The 20,741-nt window shown below is 41.9% G+C and overlaps 1 protein-coding gene across 15 annotated transcripts in view; it reads right to left on the bottom strand.

Moving 5' to 3' along the window:
- The window catches only part of LRRC7 (leucine rich repeat containing 7), a 172,062-nt gene that overhangs the window by 70,175 nt on the left and 81,146 nt on the right, over window positions 1–20,741 (bottom strand). The window contains exon 1 of one of the 15 annotated variants that reach the window (XM_081915428.1): window positions 3,452–3,588. The exons of 13 other annotated variants lie outside the window; for them this stretch is intronic. Coding sequence is in view for 1 of the 2 variants with exons in the window: in XM_081915430.1 (XP_081771556.1) it covers window positions 3,588–3,594 (7 nt within the window). In the remaining variant the exon portion in view is untranslated. Of the gene's footprint in view, window positions 1–3,451; window positions 3,595–20,741 lie in introns of those variants that run through there. One more of the 15 variants, XM_081915430.1, reaches the window with a different exon arrangement.

The following is a 20,741-nucleotide window of genomic DNA, read 5'->3' as shown; positions in this document are numbered from 1 at the left end:
TAAGCATGTCCACGGATGCTTTTGTCAATGTTTCTGACATACAGTCAGGAATGTGGATTTGCTGTTTGCTTCCTGTTACAAAACTGAGATGTGTTCACTTCCGGAAAAGGAGAATGCCTTGTCCCACAAAAAATGTTGATATTGAGATACGCACACCATGTAGCTGGCAATGCACAATGACAGTGCCACTATGGAACACAATTTACTGTCTATGATAACCTGTCTCCTACCTCCATTATCTGTATGTGCAGTGTGAGATATAATATGTAAGTTTCACCAATGACCAAGTTAGGTGAAGGATACTTGAAGAGGAATTCTCAATCCTTTTCTTAGACCTGATAAAGCAGAGCTGGGGAACCTTCTTCAGCCTAAGAACCACTTTATGGGGCAACTTTGCAGGAAAAGCCAGCTTTAGAGCCATTCAGCAAAAATGTTGAGAGCGATGCCACAAGACATATGAGTAAACCAAACCAAATTAAAACACACAATGTAAAAAGAGAATAAATACAAAATAAAATCACAAGAAGAGAAGAAAGAATTAGTGGCAATCATATATTTATTTTGCCATGTGAGGATGAAGAAATAGCCAGGAGAAATATTTTCATTATGTTGCAGCAGTACCTGTAGAAAAGAAAATGATTGGGAAGGCAGGAGCCACATACCCTTGAGAATGCCCTTGAGAACAGTGGCGTGGGTGATGGCATGTCTAGTTCTAGATTTTTTTAAAATGATGTATTTGGAAGTGAGGATCCCATATATGTGTGACTGCACAGATACTAAGAGAAACTTATAATTAAAATAAAAGGAGGTCACAGAGAAAGCAGATTGCTTCCCACAATTCAATGATTGGAACACATCCCCCCCCCCCCCGGAATATCACACATATGAAAGAGTGATCCATTGTTAGAAACTTACTGGTCTTCCAAAACACAATTATCACAACAGAATTCAATAAAAATACAACAGAGTCTGCAACAGAATATTTTTGGAATCCTTATATATGCATTATATATTAATCTTGAGCTATTTAAGTCAGTAGATCCTATGTACTCATTAGTATAACATGGCACAAGCATCAAAATATCCATATGGAAAAATAAACATATTACAAAGTTATATACTAGGCATTCTTTAAATTAGTGAAAATAGCCTCACTTTAATGCTACACTACAAATGACATATTTGATTTGCAGTTTGATCCAACACCAGAATAAAGTGATATCAAAATTATTATTTTTGATGAAGATGTATGCAATAGAACAATTGCTAAAGGTAAAACCGACAAGGAGCTTCTTCACATTTCACCTTGAAGCTCATCAGTTTCATCTCCCATGTGATGGCCTCTAAACAAATTACACAATATCAGACATTGGCTTGCCAATTAGTTTATACTTGACAGGGGGAGGAATTCAATGTAGCACTATGGCAATCATCCCTTCAGCTCAAGCTTTTCAACTTGCTGGATTGAATAATCTCCTCTTCTCCCCTGTGTGCTGTTCTGGGGTTCGCCTGGGCTCCCTCTCCGGCAAATTTCAATGAAAGGGTGTGCAATAGGAAGCCCCAGTGTGCTAGCAGGCACCCTTATACTTGCTTTTACTAGAGAGAAATTGCAGAGAATCTTGGCTCTCTGGTTTAGTGCACCTGAATGATGCAGATATTTTGAGCATCCATTTGCTGTGTTCACACTTTATCATTTTAGTACGTACATTTAATTCTCAGGTATAACCATTCTCTGGAGAGGCACCTCAAATCACAATGGCCTATTTAGCCAGAGGCAAGGACTGTATATTCCAAGAATATATTGCAGTTAGTGTCTATCTGGGGGGAAATGTCATAAAACTGAAGTCCCTTCTTGAGAGCAGCCTCTTGCTACTTTTTCTCTGGTAATGGACTGGAAGCATAGTTGAAGAAAATATGTCATATCCCATTTCTGATATGCTTCCCAACATACAGAGGCAATTGTGCAGGGTTGCAGGAGGACGGGAAAGGTCCCTTAGAAGACATCTGAAATGCTGTTCACCTTTCAGTTTTGACTAGTACCATTTACAGTAGTTATTGTTCAGGTAGTTCAAACCTGATTTAGCGTGTCATTTTTATTTGTGAATTTTTTTAACATGGGTCCATTTGTTACTGGGAATTCTACAATTTTTAAAAATAAAAGTTGTTCATATCATTTGACATATAACCAGCTTACAGTTCTCTATGTTAATGACATGCACCCACTGCAACAGCTATATGAACTCCATTCCTGTCTTTAAATATAAAAACTGCTACGCTTTATATTCACATACACATCTAACATTCTCAATATTGGAAATCACACTTCAAATGGTGTCAATGAAAGTGTACACCAATCAGTAAAAAAACCAAAAACATACATGTGAACACATCTACAGATGCACATAACTAATGAATCATATCTCTGTTGCAATACTATATATAAATTTCTATCAAGACATTATGACTAATACAAACTAAAAAACAGAGCCTATTTAAAATTTTATAAACATAGTGCAGTTTCTGTACAGAAGATCATCCAAGCATAAGAACATAAATCAACAACGTACTTAAATCATTAGTTACTTTAGAGATATAGGAAAACATCTAAAAGTCACTCTGTGTTGGAAAACAACAACAAAAGGACTTATCCCTCTGTCTCTGCACAAATCAGAGCTATTTTAGACAGTCTAGAATAGTGTTGAGAATAAACTTGAGTGACTTTGGCTTCTTTTCTCCATCTTCCATGTCTTACTGAAAGGAGATGCATATATTCCCTGAGGGAGATGTACCTTCTCCTCATTCAGAGGCACAATGCATTTCCCCACCAGCCCTATGGCAAACAGGATATGCATTTATGTTTCCTTCAAATAAGACTGGAAACATTTGATTAAACAGCACAAATCACTCATGCTTCTTCCTGGAATGTCTGAAGTGTCCTTTCAGACACATGCCTGTGCCTGACTCGGAAGTAAGCATTAGCAGAAGACCTTCTGATATTCTGTCATTAATGATTGTTATTAATTGGCTATGAGAAAAAAAGTATGTTCAGAAGCAATTTTAAGTGACAGGACTAAAGGCTTTAATAGAAACTTAACATCTTACCTATAGTTTTCCTACATTTAAACTAACACAACTTTAAATTTGTTGGTTCTGTTAATGATTATACTACTATTATTTCAGTGGCTGCATCGGCTACATTACAAATTGGTAATATTGATCTTCAAAATGTATGGCTGTGAATTGATAAAATTCCTGGGAATTGGCCCAGTGTATGTCTAAGCAGAAGTTCAAGCATGGGCAGATTCTCTTCTCATGACCATGCAAAGAAAATGTGAATATTCCAAAACACAGCAAACATTTGCATAAAGGTCAATATAGTAAAAGGCAGCCTTCATCAGCATGTAGTATCCCCAAACTGTTTTGGTTTCATAGTATAGTGTGGGAGAACTACCTCAACACAGTCTATTCGTGCTGATGCTCCTGATGCTGCCATTTCAGGTGCTCGAAAAGCTGCTGCCTTCACATCCTCTGCTGTTGGTGCCATTGTACTCTCCCAGGCGATGGGGCAAGGGGCACACTCTGGATCTTCAAATGCTAAGATGAGAAAAATCAATTTCAATGCCCAAAAGATGGAACTGCTGGAGTAGAAGAGGTGTCTAAAACTACCAAATGGCTTATGGCACTTAAGAGAGCACTAACTTATAACATGAGGAAATAATTTGAAATTAAATTTTCTGCACTTCTTACTTAATCAACTTAAAATTAATTTGGAGAGTGATGAAAATGTATTTTGGTGTCTCCTGCTTGATTAAAGTCATTTAGGCCCAAGTTCAAGGGCAAAGAAAGGAGAAAAATAGTATTCCTTGCAGGGAAATGTTTTCTGAATACCTCAACTTAGTGAAAATATTTTTCCCAATATTGTATAATATCATTCAGTCATGAAGGAAAGTAACCTAGAGCACTAAAGTAAAATCTTAGTTTTTAGCCCAGACCCTTATATAGAATGTTTGATTTTGTGAATTCACCACTATGTGATTAACATGTGGCTAATCTTCCTTATGAATGAACCCTTACATGGTGAAATCTATTATCTAAACTGAAAGAGATGCCCAAGGAAAACTTACATTCTTCCTAAAGAAATATTAAGCAAATAAGTTCTAAATACAAACATTACAACAACAGGGATTCTACTATTTGACAAGTTTAATGTGTGAAAACATGTTAGGCATATTTTCCTCTGCTTGTCCCATCGCCTACAGGAAGTGTCTACATTTTATTTGAGACCCTTATCTTTTTCACTTGCCCACAATGAGCATCAATAGCATAGTAAACAGGTGCATATTCACTTGCGTATTCTCATAGCCATACCATTTCATTCCATTCTGTCTATAACAGCACTATCCTATACAAGTCCACTTGGAAATACCATTGAGTTGGTATAGAGTTGACATCCTCCTTAATTTTCACCCTTCTTTCTGATCTCATACTCTATCTTTATTAATGAGGGTTAAGTTTTAAACAAAACTCATACAGGAAACTATTCTGTTTTGTTTTTGTTTTTTAAAAAAATACACAACATTGTCAAAAACACCTAACCAGTGATCATGATTTGAGCCTGTGTTTGGGGTAGCTGACCTGACAGAAGTCACACATATACTTGTTACATCCGAACAGATTTACAGTACTGTGCTGTACATCAGGCTGCCATTGCCCTCAAAGACTATTCAAAAACAGGATTCTGCCACTAAAGCGCCCTGCCACTAAATGTCAGGATCAGGTCACCCACTTGCAGTACCACCTGCGCAGGCCATCAGCCCCTTTCTGAACACAGTTCAAAATGCTTGTTCCCTTTAAAAGCCCTAAGTGTATTGGACCAAATTACCCAAATAACTACTTTTCTCTATGCACATCTGTTCACTCTCTGAAATAATATCTGTTCTTACAAATGGAAAAACCTAAATATAAAAAGATTAAATGACTGTAGCCAGGAAGTATGAATTTCAGGAGCAGAAACCAAGAATCCAGAATGAATGTCCTTCTCTATTAACATAATATTGTCATAATGGTGCATAAAGTAGAAGCTGAGAGAACATGCTACGGAAATAGAGACAAGGTGGTTTTCTTCATAATTGACTAAAGACAAAGCTAATATGACCTTAAAATTATTCTGAGAAAATGTCAAACACTGCAGTATAAAATTGCAATTACATAATTTCTGTAATATTATCCAAGTGATTCATCTATGCAAGTGCTAAACCTTCATGATTCCTTGAAGGGAACCTTGCCATCTGCGTTGTCAAAGGTTTTACACTTCTTGCTTGTGGTTCTTTTTCTTTGTTTTTGTAGTTAGGTGCCCTTCTCATTCAAATTTCAGTTTCTCATGCCTACGTCAGTAAGAACTGCACTATCTTGGTGAAAAGCTGTCAGGAGATCCATTTCAGCAATAGGTGGGGCTGGACCAAAAAGTGGTTGACATAGCAGATGTGACTCTTACTTTTTCAGGCTAGATCAACTGTAGGGGGTTACCCCATTGTCAGTAGGGAAAAGAAAAATGTTTTCTTTCTGTACCGTTTCAGCACATCCCTCCCACTACTGCCACCACACAAACCAGTTATTCTCATCTATCCTTTACGTTAACACACGCACCCTCCCTAAGAAACAAACAACATTCACCTTTCCATTGGTCATTTAAATCTGCTCATGGAAATAGGCAGAATGGAACACAACACTGTCACTTCTTCAGCTTGCCGACATTTGGATCCTTACCATTCAGATTATCTGCTTTAGACATACAGTGCTTCTTCTTTATAGCATCAGCAGAAAGGTGAGCAGAACACTTCCAAAGTGTTGCCAAATATCACAAAAATACTGCAAGGGGCACTTTGTTATGCTTCGGCTGCTGTTATAATGAGAGTCTCAAATAGAGGGCTTGAAGAAGGTCAGGTGGTGCCTAAATGAAGGCGTGTGAATGCCAGGGGAAGTACAGAGATCCTGGTAGCCTGTAGGTTCACCATCCCTTTCCTAAGTGTTAAATTAGTGGCCCTACATTGCATTAATCATCAAAATCTCTTTTAGTGATGTCCAGTTTCTTGCAAATTCATTTTTACTCAGATTAATGTGCACAAAGATAGTCAATTCTCATTAAATTTTTAAGAAACTGGCTTTAATCTCACTAAAATTACTGTATTTAAAAATAATCCTTAATTCAAATAACCTGGCAAAAGTGGTATGTGCATTTGGCTACAGGACTCAGAGTTGCTACCTTTTTATTGTTACACTAGCAGCTATAAATAATATCCAACAAAATAGATTTGCTATCAGCAAGGATTTCTGCTTGTGCAACAAACTTCCTCTCCCTCTCCTCTCTCTGAGCACTCTGACGTCCTTTTGAAATCTGCTCCAGATTTTGGAAGACATAGGGGTACACAAGGAGAGTGTGTACCCCTTTGCATAGCCAAAGTCCTTGCAGTAATGGATCTATTTACGTGGCTAGCACCCAACAATCATAATAAATGATCAACAGGTAAACCTTTTCCCAATACATATTTAACTAGCAAGCAAACTATGCCACTGGTTCCACATCCATATGACATAGGATCAGTTACAATATATCATATTCTTTTTGTTCACACTGCTTATTAATACATTGGCAACAATATATTGATGGTAAAATGCCAGACTACAAAATCTTCTGCAAGAGTATTAAATCCCAATACTGATTTTTATTTCAACAGGAAATATCAAGGTCATCATTCTGGACAGAAATATTCGCAGTTTCCACTGTGCAAGATCATGTAGAATAAAGAAGTTATACTAAATGAGAAATAGAATTCATAATTGTACTTCTCTGCTTTTTAAAAGTTCAACTGTGCATGAAATTACTCAAATCTGTCAAGCGGTAGAAAACTACTTGCTAAGCTGCAGCTAGATACACTAATAAATGATTTGTTATTTAATTTCTCTGATCTTAAAATATATTGCATTACTTTTCATTTTCTATCTATTGCCAATCAATTAGAATTATGCCATGGTAAACAATTCCCAATAAACTACATTTGGCCTTTGGCTAATTAACAATGATACCCTTTTAAATGTGTTGTGGGAGGGGATGGAGGGGTTATTGGTTTGTATTTGTTCTTATTTTTAGTATGTATTTTGCAGTTTTTATCTTGTATTTTTAAGTTGTCATCTGCCCTGAGATCTACAGATGAAGGGTGGTATACTAATTTTAATAATAACAACAAGTGTTGTATAAAACTGAATTTATATCTGTGAAAAATACTTCCGTAAAATATAGGTAAAAGGGGGTAAAGAAAAAATAATGTTAACACATACATACATCTGAATACACACTAGATCTCTATTGCTGGCCATTCTTTTTTAATTTATGTAAGAACAACATGTGTCATCAAGGCTTTCTCTCAGTATTTTTACTACGGCAATGAAGCCAACTATTGTTAAGTTTGTAGAAAATGATTTGCCCAGGTTGCTACATAAGATACAGAGACAAAAGTGTGAGCACCCAATCTGTATATATAGCCTTCTTCTATGACTAACAATATTCTCCTATGACAAGCAGCCCTATAGAAGGTTCTGCTTCATAATAGAAGTAGTGTATCACTGTGAGGTGTAAGATGAACAATATTTTCACACACATTGATATATATATATTTTCTCAAATGTTAGTGAATAACAAATGTCTTCACAACTGAAAATAAAGGTAGAATAAGTCATCAATTTCCAAGACTCCTAAGATATGTTAAAATGCTGCTTTCTCCTAATCAGACTTTAGTCTAGATCAGGGCGACCTGAGAAGGACAAAATGATGTTCCTCCATTCCACAAAGTAGAATCCAAGAGGACTCAGTTGCATTTTAATTTATCAGTGATGACAGGACATTGTCTTCCACCATCCCCAGAGGCATCAAGATAGTTTAGGGTGCAAAAAAGCTCTGTTCTTCACCTCCTTGTTCCCTAGCCTGAGGAGGTTACCTTCCTCTGTTTAATGAGGAAGGGGCAGCCTTGGATAGCACATGGGAGCTTTTTAGCTCCCTCTTCAAGTGGATATCTCAAGGATCCCTTCAAAAGGTCCCCTTTATTGCGGGTGGGGACTTGGGGTGAAACACAAGGAGCTGATGCCAGAAATAATTATCTCAAGCACATGCAGCAGTGATTTCCACACATGGACAGCTTGTTATGGATCCAGGCCAGTGTATTTTTTCAAATGCATGTAAAGATTTCTTAAAAGTTATTAAAACTGCTGACAGTCCACAGAGAACCACCAGACAGTTGAGGATTAGTTCAGTTGAAATGCAGTTAATCTTATTTAGAAAATCAAAAGGATATTCATGTCCTAAAACTTTCAGTTTGAAGTGGCAGTTTCATTAAAATTTGAAGCTTTGATAAACTATAAATATTCAGAGCAGGAGTTTTACCAGAAGAAACACAGACCTTGGAAAGTAGATTATGGAGTTTCCAACCGAGAGCTTGCAAGGCTAAAGTGGATGATAGAATAATTAAAGCCTATATTGTCTTAACACAAAGTGGAATCTTAAGACTGTGTATTGTAACCTGTGAAATAAATCTCTGATCAGGTCTATTAGCAGAAAAAATGAATAAAGACTGTGATATATTCATTAGTGATTTCTCAACTTGAGATTATTCTAGTAATGGAAATGCACTGAATGCAAAATACCTGTGAATAGTGTAAGTGCTTTGTATTCTGCATGTTGTGGTTCGAGGGCCCGACCCCCGCGAAGTGAAATGAAGACACAAGGACACGTGATATAAGGTTAATGGGCTAGAAAAGGCCACAACTTTATTGATTACAGCAATGAAAAGGTATTGGCTTAGGCATTGGATCAAAACAAGTGGGTTTATTCACCAGGGGTTCATCACCTGTTGATGCTAATTCAACTATAGGCTCACCCCTGCTGTCACCGCGGGTCGTGCCATGGCCTCCCGCCAAGCAGGCATCGGACAGGATACACGACCGCCAGATTCCTTTAACGGAATACCCCTAAAAATTGAAGGCATAGGCGATGGCCACACCTAGCACTTCGACACACCACAACACATTATTCCAATGCCTAACCTACCCACCAATACCACAAAAGTTGTGACGATTGCTACGAGGTAGGCGAAAAAACCAAAAAGCCTATTGCCAAATGGAAAAACTCCTACCAGGTCCCCCGGGCAACCAGGGCGACCAACCTAAGGTCCATAGCAAGGCCAATGACCTAAGCCCTAACTAAAAGGGAGTGGAGGGTGGGTGACTTGTGATGGGACGACGACGAGGAATGAGGAATGAGGCCAGGGAAAGGCTGACGCTGCAGCAAAAGGCTGCTGAACACGCCCCCACCGCGGCACCTGGTTGGGTAGCCACCGGGGGGGGGCGTGAGCGCCAGCCAGGTGAGCTGGAGGCAGGGGGCAACGCCCCCTGCTGGGCGGTGCTCGGGCTCCCGCCCACAACCACTCCCCTCTCTTTCAGGGAGGAGAGTCTTTATTGTCACAGGAATGTTGGAAGCTGCCTTCTACCAAACCAGCCCACTGGTGACTGAGTAGTTTCTGTCCATCTTCTCTGCTTCACCAGTTATAAAAATCTCTAGCAGTAAATCGCTCTTTTGTCTCCAAAGAGAGGACACAAATAAAATCAAGCTACTCTCTCACAGAAAGCACAGGGCAGAGAGGGTAGGGTGTTTCTTGTTTCAATATTCTTGCTTCTCTCTCTCTCTCAGAAGCCACACCTCGAAGCAGAAAACTTAAGGTCTAAACTCCATGGGAGAGGGGTGGGGAAATTCTTGCATAGCCCCAAGTTTTTTGTTCTTTTTAATGTGCAGCATGTAATTCCCTTCATCAGTTCCTCCCTCGGTCCCTAGTGGTATGTGCATGCATGAAAGAGCAGAGAAGCGGGACTTTTGCAGAAACATGACATTTCCTTGACTGAGGTAAGAAGGGAAAATCCCCCCTTTTGCCTCTACTGTAAGATTAGAATGAAAGAAATAGGTGAGAGAAATTAATGCAAGAACTTGCAAAGGGAAACTATTTCTTTGATAGGACCGGAGAGAGAATTATGGAGGCTTCTGTTGAAATTGCAAGCTATCCTAAACAGTTTTGCTGTGATTTTTTTGGAACTTTATATTTATGTTTGTAGCATTTAAATCATTTTAAATTTAAGAGGAGAGTGCCAGCACAATTCTATATATGACTACTCAGATGTAATTCCTATAGGGTTCAATAGGGCTCATAGATATGTCTGTATAAATGCAACTCTAAATGTATTAAACATTTATATATGAAATTATTTCAGGAGGATGGGGCTGCAACAGTGATTACAACAAAACAAGCTGCTTAACAGAGTGGCTGTAGTTGGTGGCTCTTGGAGTTTTAGTAAAATACAAAGTAGATCCCAGACACACAAGCTTGAAGTCTGCCCTCCACTAATTTATTTATTATTTTAAAATGTACATTAAAGACACCAGGAACTCTTATCAATATTTCCCAGTTGATTGGAACCGACCGATATATCCTACATTAAACACCTATACACATTTGCCTGGAAGTAAGTTCTATTGAACTTCTTCCATCTCACATACAAATAAACATGTTTTTAGAGGCTGCTCTGCAAAGTAAATGTGAACATATAAGGAAAGAAGCAAGATCTTTACTGTGGTTACCCCATCTTGCAGCAGCTAGTCATATACCCACAAGCTGCTGCTATCACCACCTCAAAGGGCTTGAACCTGGGAGACCTGAATTCAAAACCTCCCTCAGCCATGAAGCTCACAATATAACACTGGGGTAATTGCTACAATTTAATTTCAGTGGATGATGTATGCTGCCCGCAATCGTTGTCCACTTTCATGAGAATAAGTTGCATTAAGATCCTTTCTTAGTTGAACCAGGGGAGGGTGAAGCCACAGAGGGGTTAACTTAGTCGTACCTCCTCCTCACAAGGGGGAAGCATGGGGACCTAAACCCAACCCACGGGACCTCCTAGATGTCCCAACAAGTGTAGGTTCTACCAGCCTCCAATGGTTGCTGCACCTCAAATAGAATGTTACAGAACTGGAGCAGGTTAAGAAAATGGCAACCAAAATGATAATGGGGCTAGGAACAACTCCTCTATGAGAAATGGTTTGAAAAAAATTTTTTTGGGGGGGAGGGGGGACATGATAGCGCTGTATAAGATTATGCATGAAATGCAGAAAATGGAAATCAGTAAGTTTTTATCTCTCCCTGAATATACTAGAATCCAAGGACATCCAATGCAGCTGAATGTTGTAAGAGTCAAGACAGACACAAGTACTTCAGACAGAGTACAGATAATGTATAGATCGTAATGTCTATAAAGTAAAGCTTGGATGTTTTAAAAGGTGGGTAGACAAATTCATGGAGGTTATCAATGGTTATTAGGCTGTGTACTACCAGAGAGAATATGCTTCTGAATACCAGTTGCTGAGGAGGTCTGTTGTGTCTGTATCGCTTGCAGACTTCTCATAGCAATCTGGTTGGCCAGTGTGACAACAGCATGGCAGTCTGATCTAGCAGGGCTCTTCTTATAGTCTTAACTCCTAATCAAGTATTGTGTCTCATTTCAAAGGAAATTCAACCTTGAGTAGTATTAACATAACACTGGCGATTAAGAGATGTCATGTTATAGTGAAAAATGTCCTAGCCAATCTAATTTATATTTAATTAAAAATGTTATAGGAAATGAATTAATCTGAGATGTCAACAGGCAGGAAATTGAATGGAAATTGAGAACATGTATAACTAATTTTGGATTATTATTTTTCTAAACATTTTGTTAAACAGTACAGGCATTTCAGCAGTGAAGCAGAACCCTGTATCAGTTAGACCTAAAAAATAAAAATTGGGGGGGGGGTGTGCCATGGCTTTGTGTTTAAGAACTGCTTTTTAGGTGTGCAAATACAATTTTATGCTTAGTGCACTGAAATAATTTTAGGAATATAAGCTATCATTTGTTTTTAGAAAATATCTACTTATATAGACAAGTAAATAATTAGAAATGTTATGTTGGTAAACTGTTTGGTACTGTGATACAACAAAATGTTATAAAATAGGGGGAAATGACTATCAGCAAAAAAATCCTACAAGATGAACAAGCACAGATTGCAAATGCAAGTTGCAGATGGTGCTGGGAAAACATCCCTCAGGTCAATTCAAACTGGGCTGAGCAAACGAAGCAGGTTTTGTAAAATCAGGAAACAGGTATATGATGGGATCTGAATTTCAAAAACCCTGTTTTGAAATTCAGATGCCATAATATACCTGATGACCTAACTGGGGTTATAACAGGGTTCAGATACCTCCCAACAAATTGCTACACTGTGAGCTTCTCTGCCCTACTCTCCATTCTCTTCAGTGTGGTGTAGTGGTTAAGAGCGGTAGTCTCATAATCCGGTGTCAGGGAACTGACATCTAAAGCGCCGCAGGTGCAAAGGCTCCCTGAAGTTGAGAGAGCAGTAGCAGCGGAAGAGGGAACCAGTAGAGGGCGAGCAAGAACTCCAAGGGAAAGTGAGTCGGAGGGATGGCTCAGAGACGCTTCAAGCGAAACCAGTGGGGAGGTCTCAGGACCTCCTATAGGGACACCCACACCTCGACGGAAACTGTCACGCCGAGAGGCCAGACGACGTGTTTCCGTTAAGGAGCTTTTATGTTGGAAACGTTTCCGAAAGCAGCCACTTTCGGATTCTACTAGTGATTGACGCAGCCATGCTGGAGGGGCTCCGTCACAGGCAGAGGTTTGAAAACCTGATCAAACTCTGAGGGACTTGCATTTTACGCACAAGCAGCTCATCGTCCCATCATAGCAATCCGAAAGTCACCGAAAGCCAGCTTGTGCAGAGAGAAGCATCATGAGCAACCCAGCCGGAACCGGGGGTGCAGGAGCAGCTGGAGGGGGTCCAAGCCTGGAAGAAAGGTACAGAGCGTTGGAGATCCAGTTGGCGCTGCAAACGGCGAGGCTTGAGGAGAGGAGGGCTCAGGATGCAGAAAAGGGAAAGGAGAAAACCACCCCGCTCGCCAGAAAGGTACCAGGATTGGTGCAGAAATTCGGGGGGGATCCCAGGAACTATCATGCCTTTAGAACAGAGATGCAATACGCTCTAAACTTGCAGTTTGATGACTTCCCCGACGAGGAATCGCGAGTGGCGTATGTGATTGGCCATCTCGAATCCGGGGCGAAAGATTGGGTTAGACCCCTGATGGCAGCGAATAATGAGATCTTAAAGGACACGAGGAAGTTTTTTCGTGCCATGGACCTGATGTTTTCCAGCGATATTGAGCAGGGGGTGGTGCGAAGGCAGTTAATGGCTTGCCAGCAAGGAAGCAGATCTGTCCGTGAGTACTGGACTGAATTTACTATGCTGATTCATAAATTGGGGTGGGACCTATCGGCGGAGCCCATCCAAATGCTTTTCGAAGAGGGGCTTTCTTCAACCGTCAAAGATGAGCTTTCCCGGGGGCCCAGGGCGGAGTCTATGGACCAATTAACCAAATCTGCGCTGGCCATAGGAGCGCGCCAGGAGGCGAGGGCTTTGGAAAGGCGGGAAGGGAAAGGAGACCGTTGGAGGGAGTTCCGCATTCCAGACATTCCAGAGCCATCTTTCCCGCCGGCAGAGCCGATGGAAGTTGGAACAGCGCGGGCGCGCGCAGTTTCAAATCCCAGTGAAGGGCGGAAGAAGGAGGGAAAGAGCGCCAAGAGATGTTATCTCTGCCAACAGCCAGGGCACTTTGCCAGAGTCTGCCCACAAAGAAAGGAATGGCAAGGGATGGCAGGAGCTGTTGGGGGAAAGGAAGAGGAAAGCAAGGAGCAAGTAAAAGCCAACGCCTGGCTGCCACCGTCGGGGCACAGCAGCCAGGCCAAAGAGCAATGAAAGTGCCCATGCCAGAACCTCCCAGACCTGCTTTAGTGATAGAGGTGTTACTAGAACTGCCAAACGGACACCCACTAAAGGTCAAGGCGCTTTTGGATTCAGGCAGCTCCTGTAATTTCATGAGTAAGGAGTTTGCAGCTGAGCACCAGATACAGACCATCCCTTTAAGTAACCCCTTGCAGGTGACTACGATTGACGGCAGAGAGCTGTTGGGGGGAGAAGTTAGCCAACAGACTGTCCCGATGATAATGAGAGTGGCAAGGCACACCGAACAGATAGCGTTTAATGTGGCCATCCTGGGAGGAGCGCCCATCATTTTGGGGATGAGCTGGCTGGCGCTACACGATCCGCTAGTGGGCTGGCATCAGAGGGTGGTCTCCTTTGGGTCAGCGCATTGCCTAGAACACTGCAAGGAGGGGAAGGTCTCGGGAGGAGACAGAGTCACCCTAGCGGGGATGGAAGTGATGGGCAAAGGGAAGGTGCCCCCGCAATACGCAGATCTGAGCAACGTATTCAGCGAAAGGGAAGCAGACAAACTGCCACCGCATAGACCCTTTGACTGTCAAATCAACCTACTCCCAGGGGCCCAACTCCCAGTAGGCAAGCTGTACGCCATGTCAGACAGGGAGATGCAGGAGCTGAGGGAGTTCATTGACAAAAACTTGAAGCGAGGTTTCATCAGAGAGTCCCGAGCGGTGGGGGGCAGCCCAGTGTTCTTTGTGGACAAAAAGAACACAGACAAACCGAGACTGGTGTGTGATTTCAGGGCCCTCAATGCAGTGTCGGAGCCCCTGGCTTTCCCTATGCCCCGAATTGATGACATTTTGACCAGAGTAAGGAAGGGAAAGATTTTTACAAAACTGGACCTGCGGGGGGCGTACAATCTGATACGCATTGGGAGCCTTTGAATACCTCGTTATGCCCTTCGGTCTACAAGGGGGCTCCGCCTGTTTTCAAGCTTTTATAAACCACGTTCTGGGACCTTTGCTCTACAAGAACTGTGTGGCCTTTTTAGACGACGTGTTGGTGTATTCGGAAGATGAGGAACAGCATGTGAGGGACGTTCGAGAAGTGTTGGGCAGGCTGCAAGCCAACCAGCTGTGGGTGAAACTGGAGAAGTGCCAGTTTCATACCAAGGAGGTGGAATTCCTGGGGTACCGCTTGTCAGACAAGGGATTGGCCATGGATCCAGGCAAGGTTCAAGCGGTACTGGAATGGAAGACACCGAAGACCAAGAAGGACGTGCAAAGATTCTTGGGGTTTGGGAACTTTTATCGGAAGTTCATCAAGAACTTTGCCCACTTGACGGCGCCCATCACCGACTGCCTCAGCAGCAAGAAGAAATTTGTTTGGACGGTGGAGGCGGATCGAGCCTTTGAAGAACTGAAAAGGGCTTTCGCCTCGGAAGAACAACTTCTGCATGTGGATTTACAAAAACCCATGAGAGTGGAAACAGATGCATCCGACCGGGCTATAGGGGCGGTCCTTCTTCAACCGGGGAGGAGTGCGTCGGAGTGGAGACCGTGTGCATTCTTCTCGCGGAAACTGAATAAGTCCGAGAGGAATTACACGGTGTATGACAGGGAACTACTTGCCATTCACGAAGCATTCCGGAGGTGGAGACATTTATTAATTGGGGCACAACACAAGGTGCAAGTGTGCACCGACCACAAAAATTTAGAGTATTGGAGAACAGCTCGAGTGCTCAACCAACGACAAGTGAGATGGGCACAGGAATTCTCCAAATTTAACTTTGAGATTTGTTATGTGCCAGGCCCAGAAAACGTCAGGGCGGATGCGCTCTCACGCAAACCAGAATATTGGGAAGGGGAGGAGGTGATCGAAGAGAGACATGTCATCCCGGAGGACCGCTGGGTGTGTGGGGCGGCGCTGGTGGGGCAACGGGAACTGGTGGAGGAAACGGAAAATGATGAATATGCCCAGGATAAGCTCAGAGGTCTCAGGGGGGAGGGCGAGAGCCCCGGAGGTTTTGAGGAAAGAAATGGGGCATTGTATTACAAAGGGGCACTGTATATACCCGAAGGTGAATTGAGGGGGAGAGTACTCAAGCAGTTGCATGATAGCCCCACGGCGGGACATTTTGGGCAACACAAAACCATGTGGTTGGTTACCAGGGAATTTTGGTGGCCTAAGGTGAGGGAAGATGTAAGGGAGTATGTAAGAGGGTGTGACCAATGTCAGCGAGCCAAAGGGGAAAGAAGGGCGCCGGCAGGGTTATTAGAACCTTTACCCACACCAGAACGGCCTTGGGAAGCGATATCAATAGATTTTATGACGGATCTGCCAAGGTCCAAGGGGAAAACAGCCATCATGGTAGTAGTAGACCTGTTAACTAAGATGTGCCATTTTGTAGCATGCTCACATGCAGTCACAGCGGAAGAAACGGCGAAGTTGTTTGTGGAACATATATTTAGGTTGCACGGGGCTCCCTCGAGGGTGATCTCAGATCGAGGCAAACAATTTACTTCCAGGTTCTGGAGGAAGCTCATGAGCTTGCTACACGTGGAAGTTAATTTTTCAACTGCCCGGCACCCTGAAACCAACGGGCAGGCGGAAAGGGCAAATGGCATTCTTCAACAATATCTTACGTGTTATGTCAATGACAGAGAGAACGATTGGGTCGAAAAGTTGGCGTTGGCAGAATTTGCCTACAATAATGCGGAGAATGTGTCCACAGGGATGAGTCCCTTTTTGGCTAATTACGGGTGTCACCCCAGGGCATTTCCAGGGGAAGGAGGGGAGAGATGGAGCGTTCCAGCGGCTGAACATTTTGTAGAAGAGATGGAAGCCATCCATCAGCAGCTCCAGCTCAACTTAGAAAGGGCCAAGGCACAATATAAGAAGCAGGCAGACAAGAACAGAAGGGAAGGTGAAACCATAAGGGTGGGGGATCAAGTGTGGTTGTCAACCCAAGGGTTGCCGTTCAAAGGGGGTTGTAAGAAACTGAGGCCCAGAAGATTGGGACCCTTTGAGGTGATTCAGCAGGTCAACCCGGTAGCTTTCAAACTCCGATTACCCAACCACATGAAATTGCACCCAGTGTTCCACAGGTCGTTACTGTCACCATACAGGGGGGGACGTGAAGGGGAGCACGTCAGGGGACCAGCCTTGGAAGAGAGGGAACGCCGCAACCATGTAGCGGAAATCCTCGATTCCAGGTGGAAGGGTAATCAGGTGGAGTATTTGGTGGCGTGGGAAGGGGAACCGGAGTCAGAAAACACCTGGGTAAGTGCAGAGGAAGTCAATGACGAGGTTTTAACAGAAACGTTCCACCAAAGGTTCCCGAGGAAACCTCAGCCTATAGCAAGGTTTAGGAGGGAGTATTTCGGCACCACCGATGAGGAAGAGGAAATGGAAGGGTTCGCGGAGTCGGAGTTGGAAGATGGAGTGGACTCTGATGACGAAGAGTACCTAGAGAGTAGGAACAGCAACAAGTGGAAGGAAGTGTTCGCGACGTCGGAAGATGAGGGAGGTTCTTTCAGGGGTTTTACCTCCTCACCGCCAGTAGGAGAGGAGACGGGAGGGGGTGAAGGGGGCCCTGGAGGGGAGGTGGATGTCAGGGAACTGACATCTAAAGCGCCGCAGGTGCAAAGGCTCCCTGAAGTTGAGAGAGCAGTAGCAGCGGAAGAGGGAACCAGTAGAGGGCGAGCAAGAACTCCAAGGGAAAGTGAGTCGGAGGGATGGCTCAGAGACGCTTCAAGCGAAACCAGTGGGGAGGTCTCAGGACCTCCTATAGGGACACCCACACCTCGACGGAAACTGTCACGCCGAGAGGCCAGACGACGTGTTTCCGTTAAGGAGCTTTTATGTTGGAAACGTTTCCGAAAGCAGCCACTTTCGGATTCTACTAGTGATTGACGCAGCCATGCTGGAGGGGCTCCGTCACAGGCAGAGGTTTGAAAACCTGATCAAACTCTGAGGGACTTGCATTTTACGCACAAGCAGCTCATCGTCCCATCATATCCGGGGAACCGGGTTCGCGTCTCCGCTCCTCCACCTGCAGCTGCTGGGTGACCTTGGGCCAGTCACACTTCTCTGAAGTCTCTCAGCCCCACTCACCTCACAGAGTGTTTGTTGTGGGGGAGGAAGGGAAAGGAGAATGTTAACCGCTTTGAGACTCCTTCGGGTAGTGATAAAGCCGGATATCAAATCCAAACTCTCCTCCTCCTCCTCCTCCTCTTCTTCTTCTTTTCCCACTTACCTGTCCTTATGTGGACAGCCGCTAAAGAAGGGAGGTCTCTCTAGTGGAAGATCTCCATTACTCATTTCCTAGCATCTCAGATCCTGCAACAGTGGCAGCAGAGGTACTCTAGGGAATTTAGTTTTCCCAGGACACCTAACTTCTTCAAGCGGAATAAAATATTTTAGGACTAAAGTATAGAACAAAGTATCTTAGTGCGTGGGAAGGTGCTGACATCACTGGTAGGCGATAGTTAATTCAAACAGACTGTCTGCAACCAGACGGTATACTCTCCCAAGTCACTGGAAAAACAAGTGTCTTGTTTACAAAGGGGAACAGGCAACCTGATACGAACTGTTCAGTTTAGTCAATCATGTTCACATTGGATTAATTCAAACTGAAAACAGTTAAGATATAAATAAATGAGAACTGATGAACAAAGACAATGAAAGTCAGAATGATTCTATAACAGAATGTGGAGGATCATTAATTGTACCTACACAAGAGTCATTTCAAATTCCAAATTCAATTGTAACGCAGGGATTGTTTTAAAAGTTTTAGTAGGACTTTTCAGGGAGATGCCCTGGTACTGACTTCTAATTAACTTCTTCTACAACCTTTCAGGATGACTGTAAAAGTGTTCAATAGACTGCCAGTATAAACTAGTACTCTAATTACTACCTTTATCTAAACAACTCCAAAAGCTATAACTGGAATTACAGTCAAATAAAATGATGCATCAAGGAAAAAGACAACATTATATGTCTGATCAATAATTATTTAAAGTAAAATATGAACAGGTGCTTTGGATTAAAAAACTGGAGACAAGTTTTTCAATATGCAGGTGCAGCCTTCATGCAAAGATGGTGCCACATTCTTCCCACCTCTTCTATCTTTTTGATGCACATAGTAAGTAGCATGATGGGTTTCTGCACATATCTATGTGTACTGTAATATGATATGTATAAATTCTATGTTATAATAATATTTGCTATGATATACCTGATCTTCAGCAAATACAATGTAAAATGAGCTACTTACACCAAATGCATAATTGCCTAATGGCTTTATCAATAATAAGCAAGATAACTGTCAATTATTAAAGACAGAAATGTGATATACACAACTTATTTACAATATATTCTGATACCATTTCTACAAGGCTTCAATCATAAATCTTTATTCAGGTTTATGACTCAAGATCTTTTAACTAGAACTGCTGGAAATGAAAACGGGTTTTTTTCTACACACAAAGCATATGCAACTAAGTATAGCTTACTGTGCTATGACTTAAATAATAAATGCAAGTCAAACACTTCACTTTTTAATGCAATTATTTTCTGGTAAAATTGTTATCTGTAGAAAGCAGAAAAACTCTGTATAATTGTCCTTCAAAAAACTATATTTAAAGAAATGCAGATGTATAATCACGCCCCTAATGGACATTCCATGCACAGGCACGAGCAGAACACTGAAGACTAGGTGGCAGTTTAACAAAGTAACTCTGAAAGTATGCAGAAAACCATGAATTTCAATTAGTGTTGTTGTTGTTTTTTAAAAAAGGAAGGGAAAAAAGCATGTGCAAGAGGCAGGGAAAGTAATAAGGCTGCACATGCTCAGTTAAGAAAATTCTAAAGATAAGCAACAGTACTTGAAGGGGGTATGTACAGGTGGAAGGAAGAGAAATTGGGCAGATGGGGAAACGGGTTACACTGAATAATACTCAAGTGAAATGAGCATTTAATTCAGACTTTTGGAGGAGGCAAGTGATGGGGGGGGGGGAGTGATTGAGAAGAATGTAAGCAAACCAAGCATTATGCTCAGTCAACCCCATAGGCATTCTAGGGGAAAGAAGATGTCAGGCAGCTGCAGCAATGTCCCCAACCAACATTCCTAAAATAAATAACTTAATTGGAACGACTTTCTGAAGGAAGAACTAAGCATGTAGCAGCACTGAATATGCAGTCTGAGACGTTCCACTTAAAATACTTTTAAAAATACACATTTAATCTGCAAATAATGTTTGGAACTACTAAAACTTATTTTAAACAATGAGCATGGCAATATATTTCTGGCATAAAAAGCCATTTTTGTTGTTCACATTTGTTTAAACTATATGCACTGCAAGTACCTCCATCTTCTTGTAGAAAGACACCATGGATACAAACTGCTCAGTACAAACTATAAATCTTTGAACTTGTATGCTGTTTACAAGATGGACCAATAATATTTAGGTGCTCAATAATTATTTACACAAAAAAGCAAAATGCTTGCTTGAAAGTACAGCAAATGATGGTTGCCAACGTGTAAGGATATAAAGTTATGTTTTGCAAATTGTCTAATAACCTTATATCAAACCACAAGAAAAGAGAGTCATACTATGTTCCATTCCAGTGCTACTGAATTCTTATTACAAAGAATATTGTCTTCCCAGAACATCTTCAAAATAATTTTGAAGGCAGATATCCAAAAATAAACCTCCTTCCACCTCTCATAATGTGATCTCATTCTTTTAGAAAGTGTTATTCTCATTATCTGAATAGTAGGTCATCTCACAGGACGCTGTTCCAAGGATACATGAAATAGAGACTCGTCTTTGTAGGTTAAAACACATACAAACATAAGAATCCGACAGGATCA

This window comes from Podarcis melisellensis, assembly GCF_964234715.1.
Source record: "Podarcis melisellensis genome assembly, chromosome: 6".
Classification (NCBI taxonomy): Eukaryota; Metazoa; Chordata; class Lepidosauria; order Squamata; family Lacertidae; genus Podarcis; species Podarcis melisellensis.
This window is presented reverse-complemented; position numbering and strand designations above follow the sequence as displayed.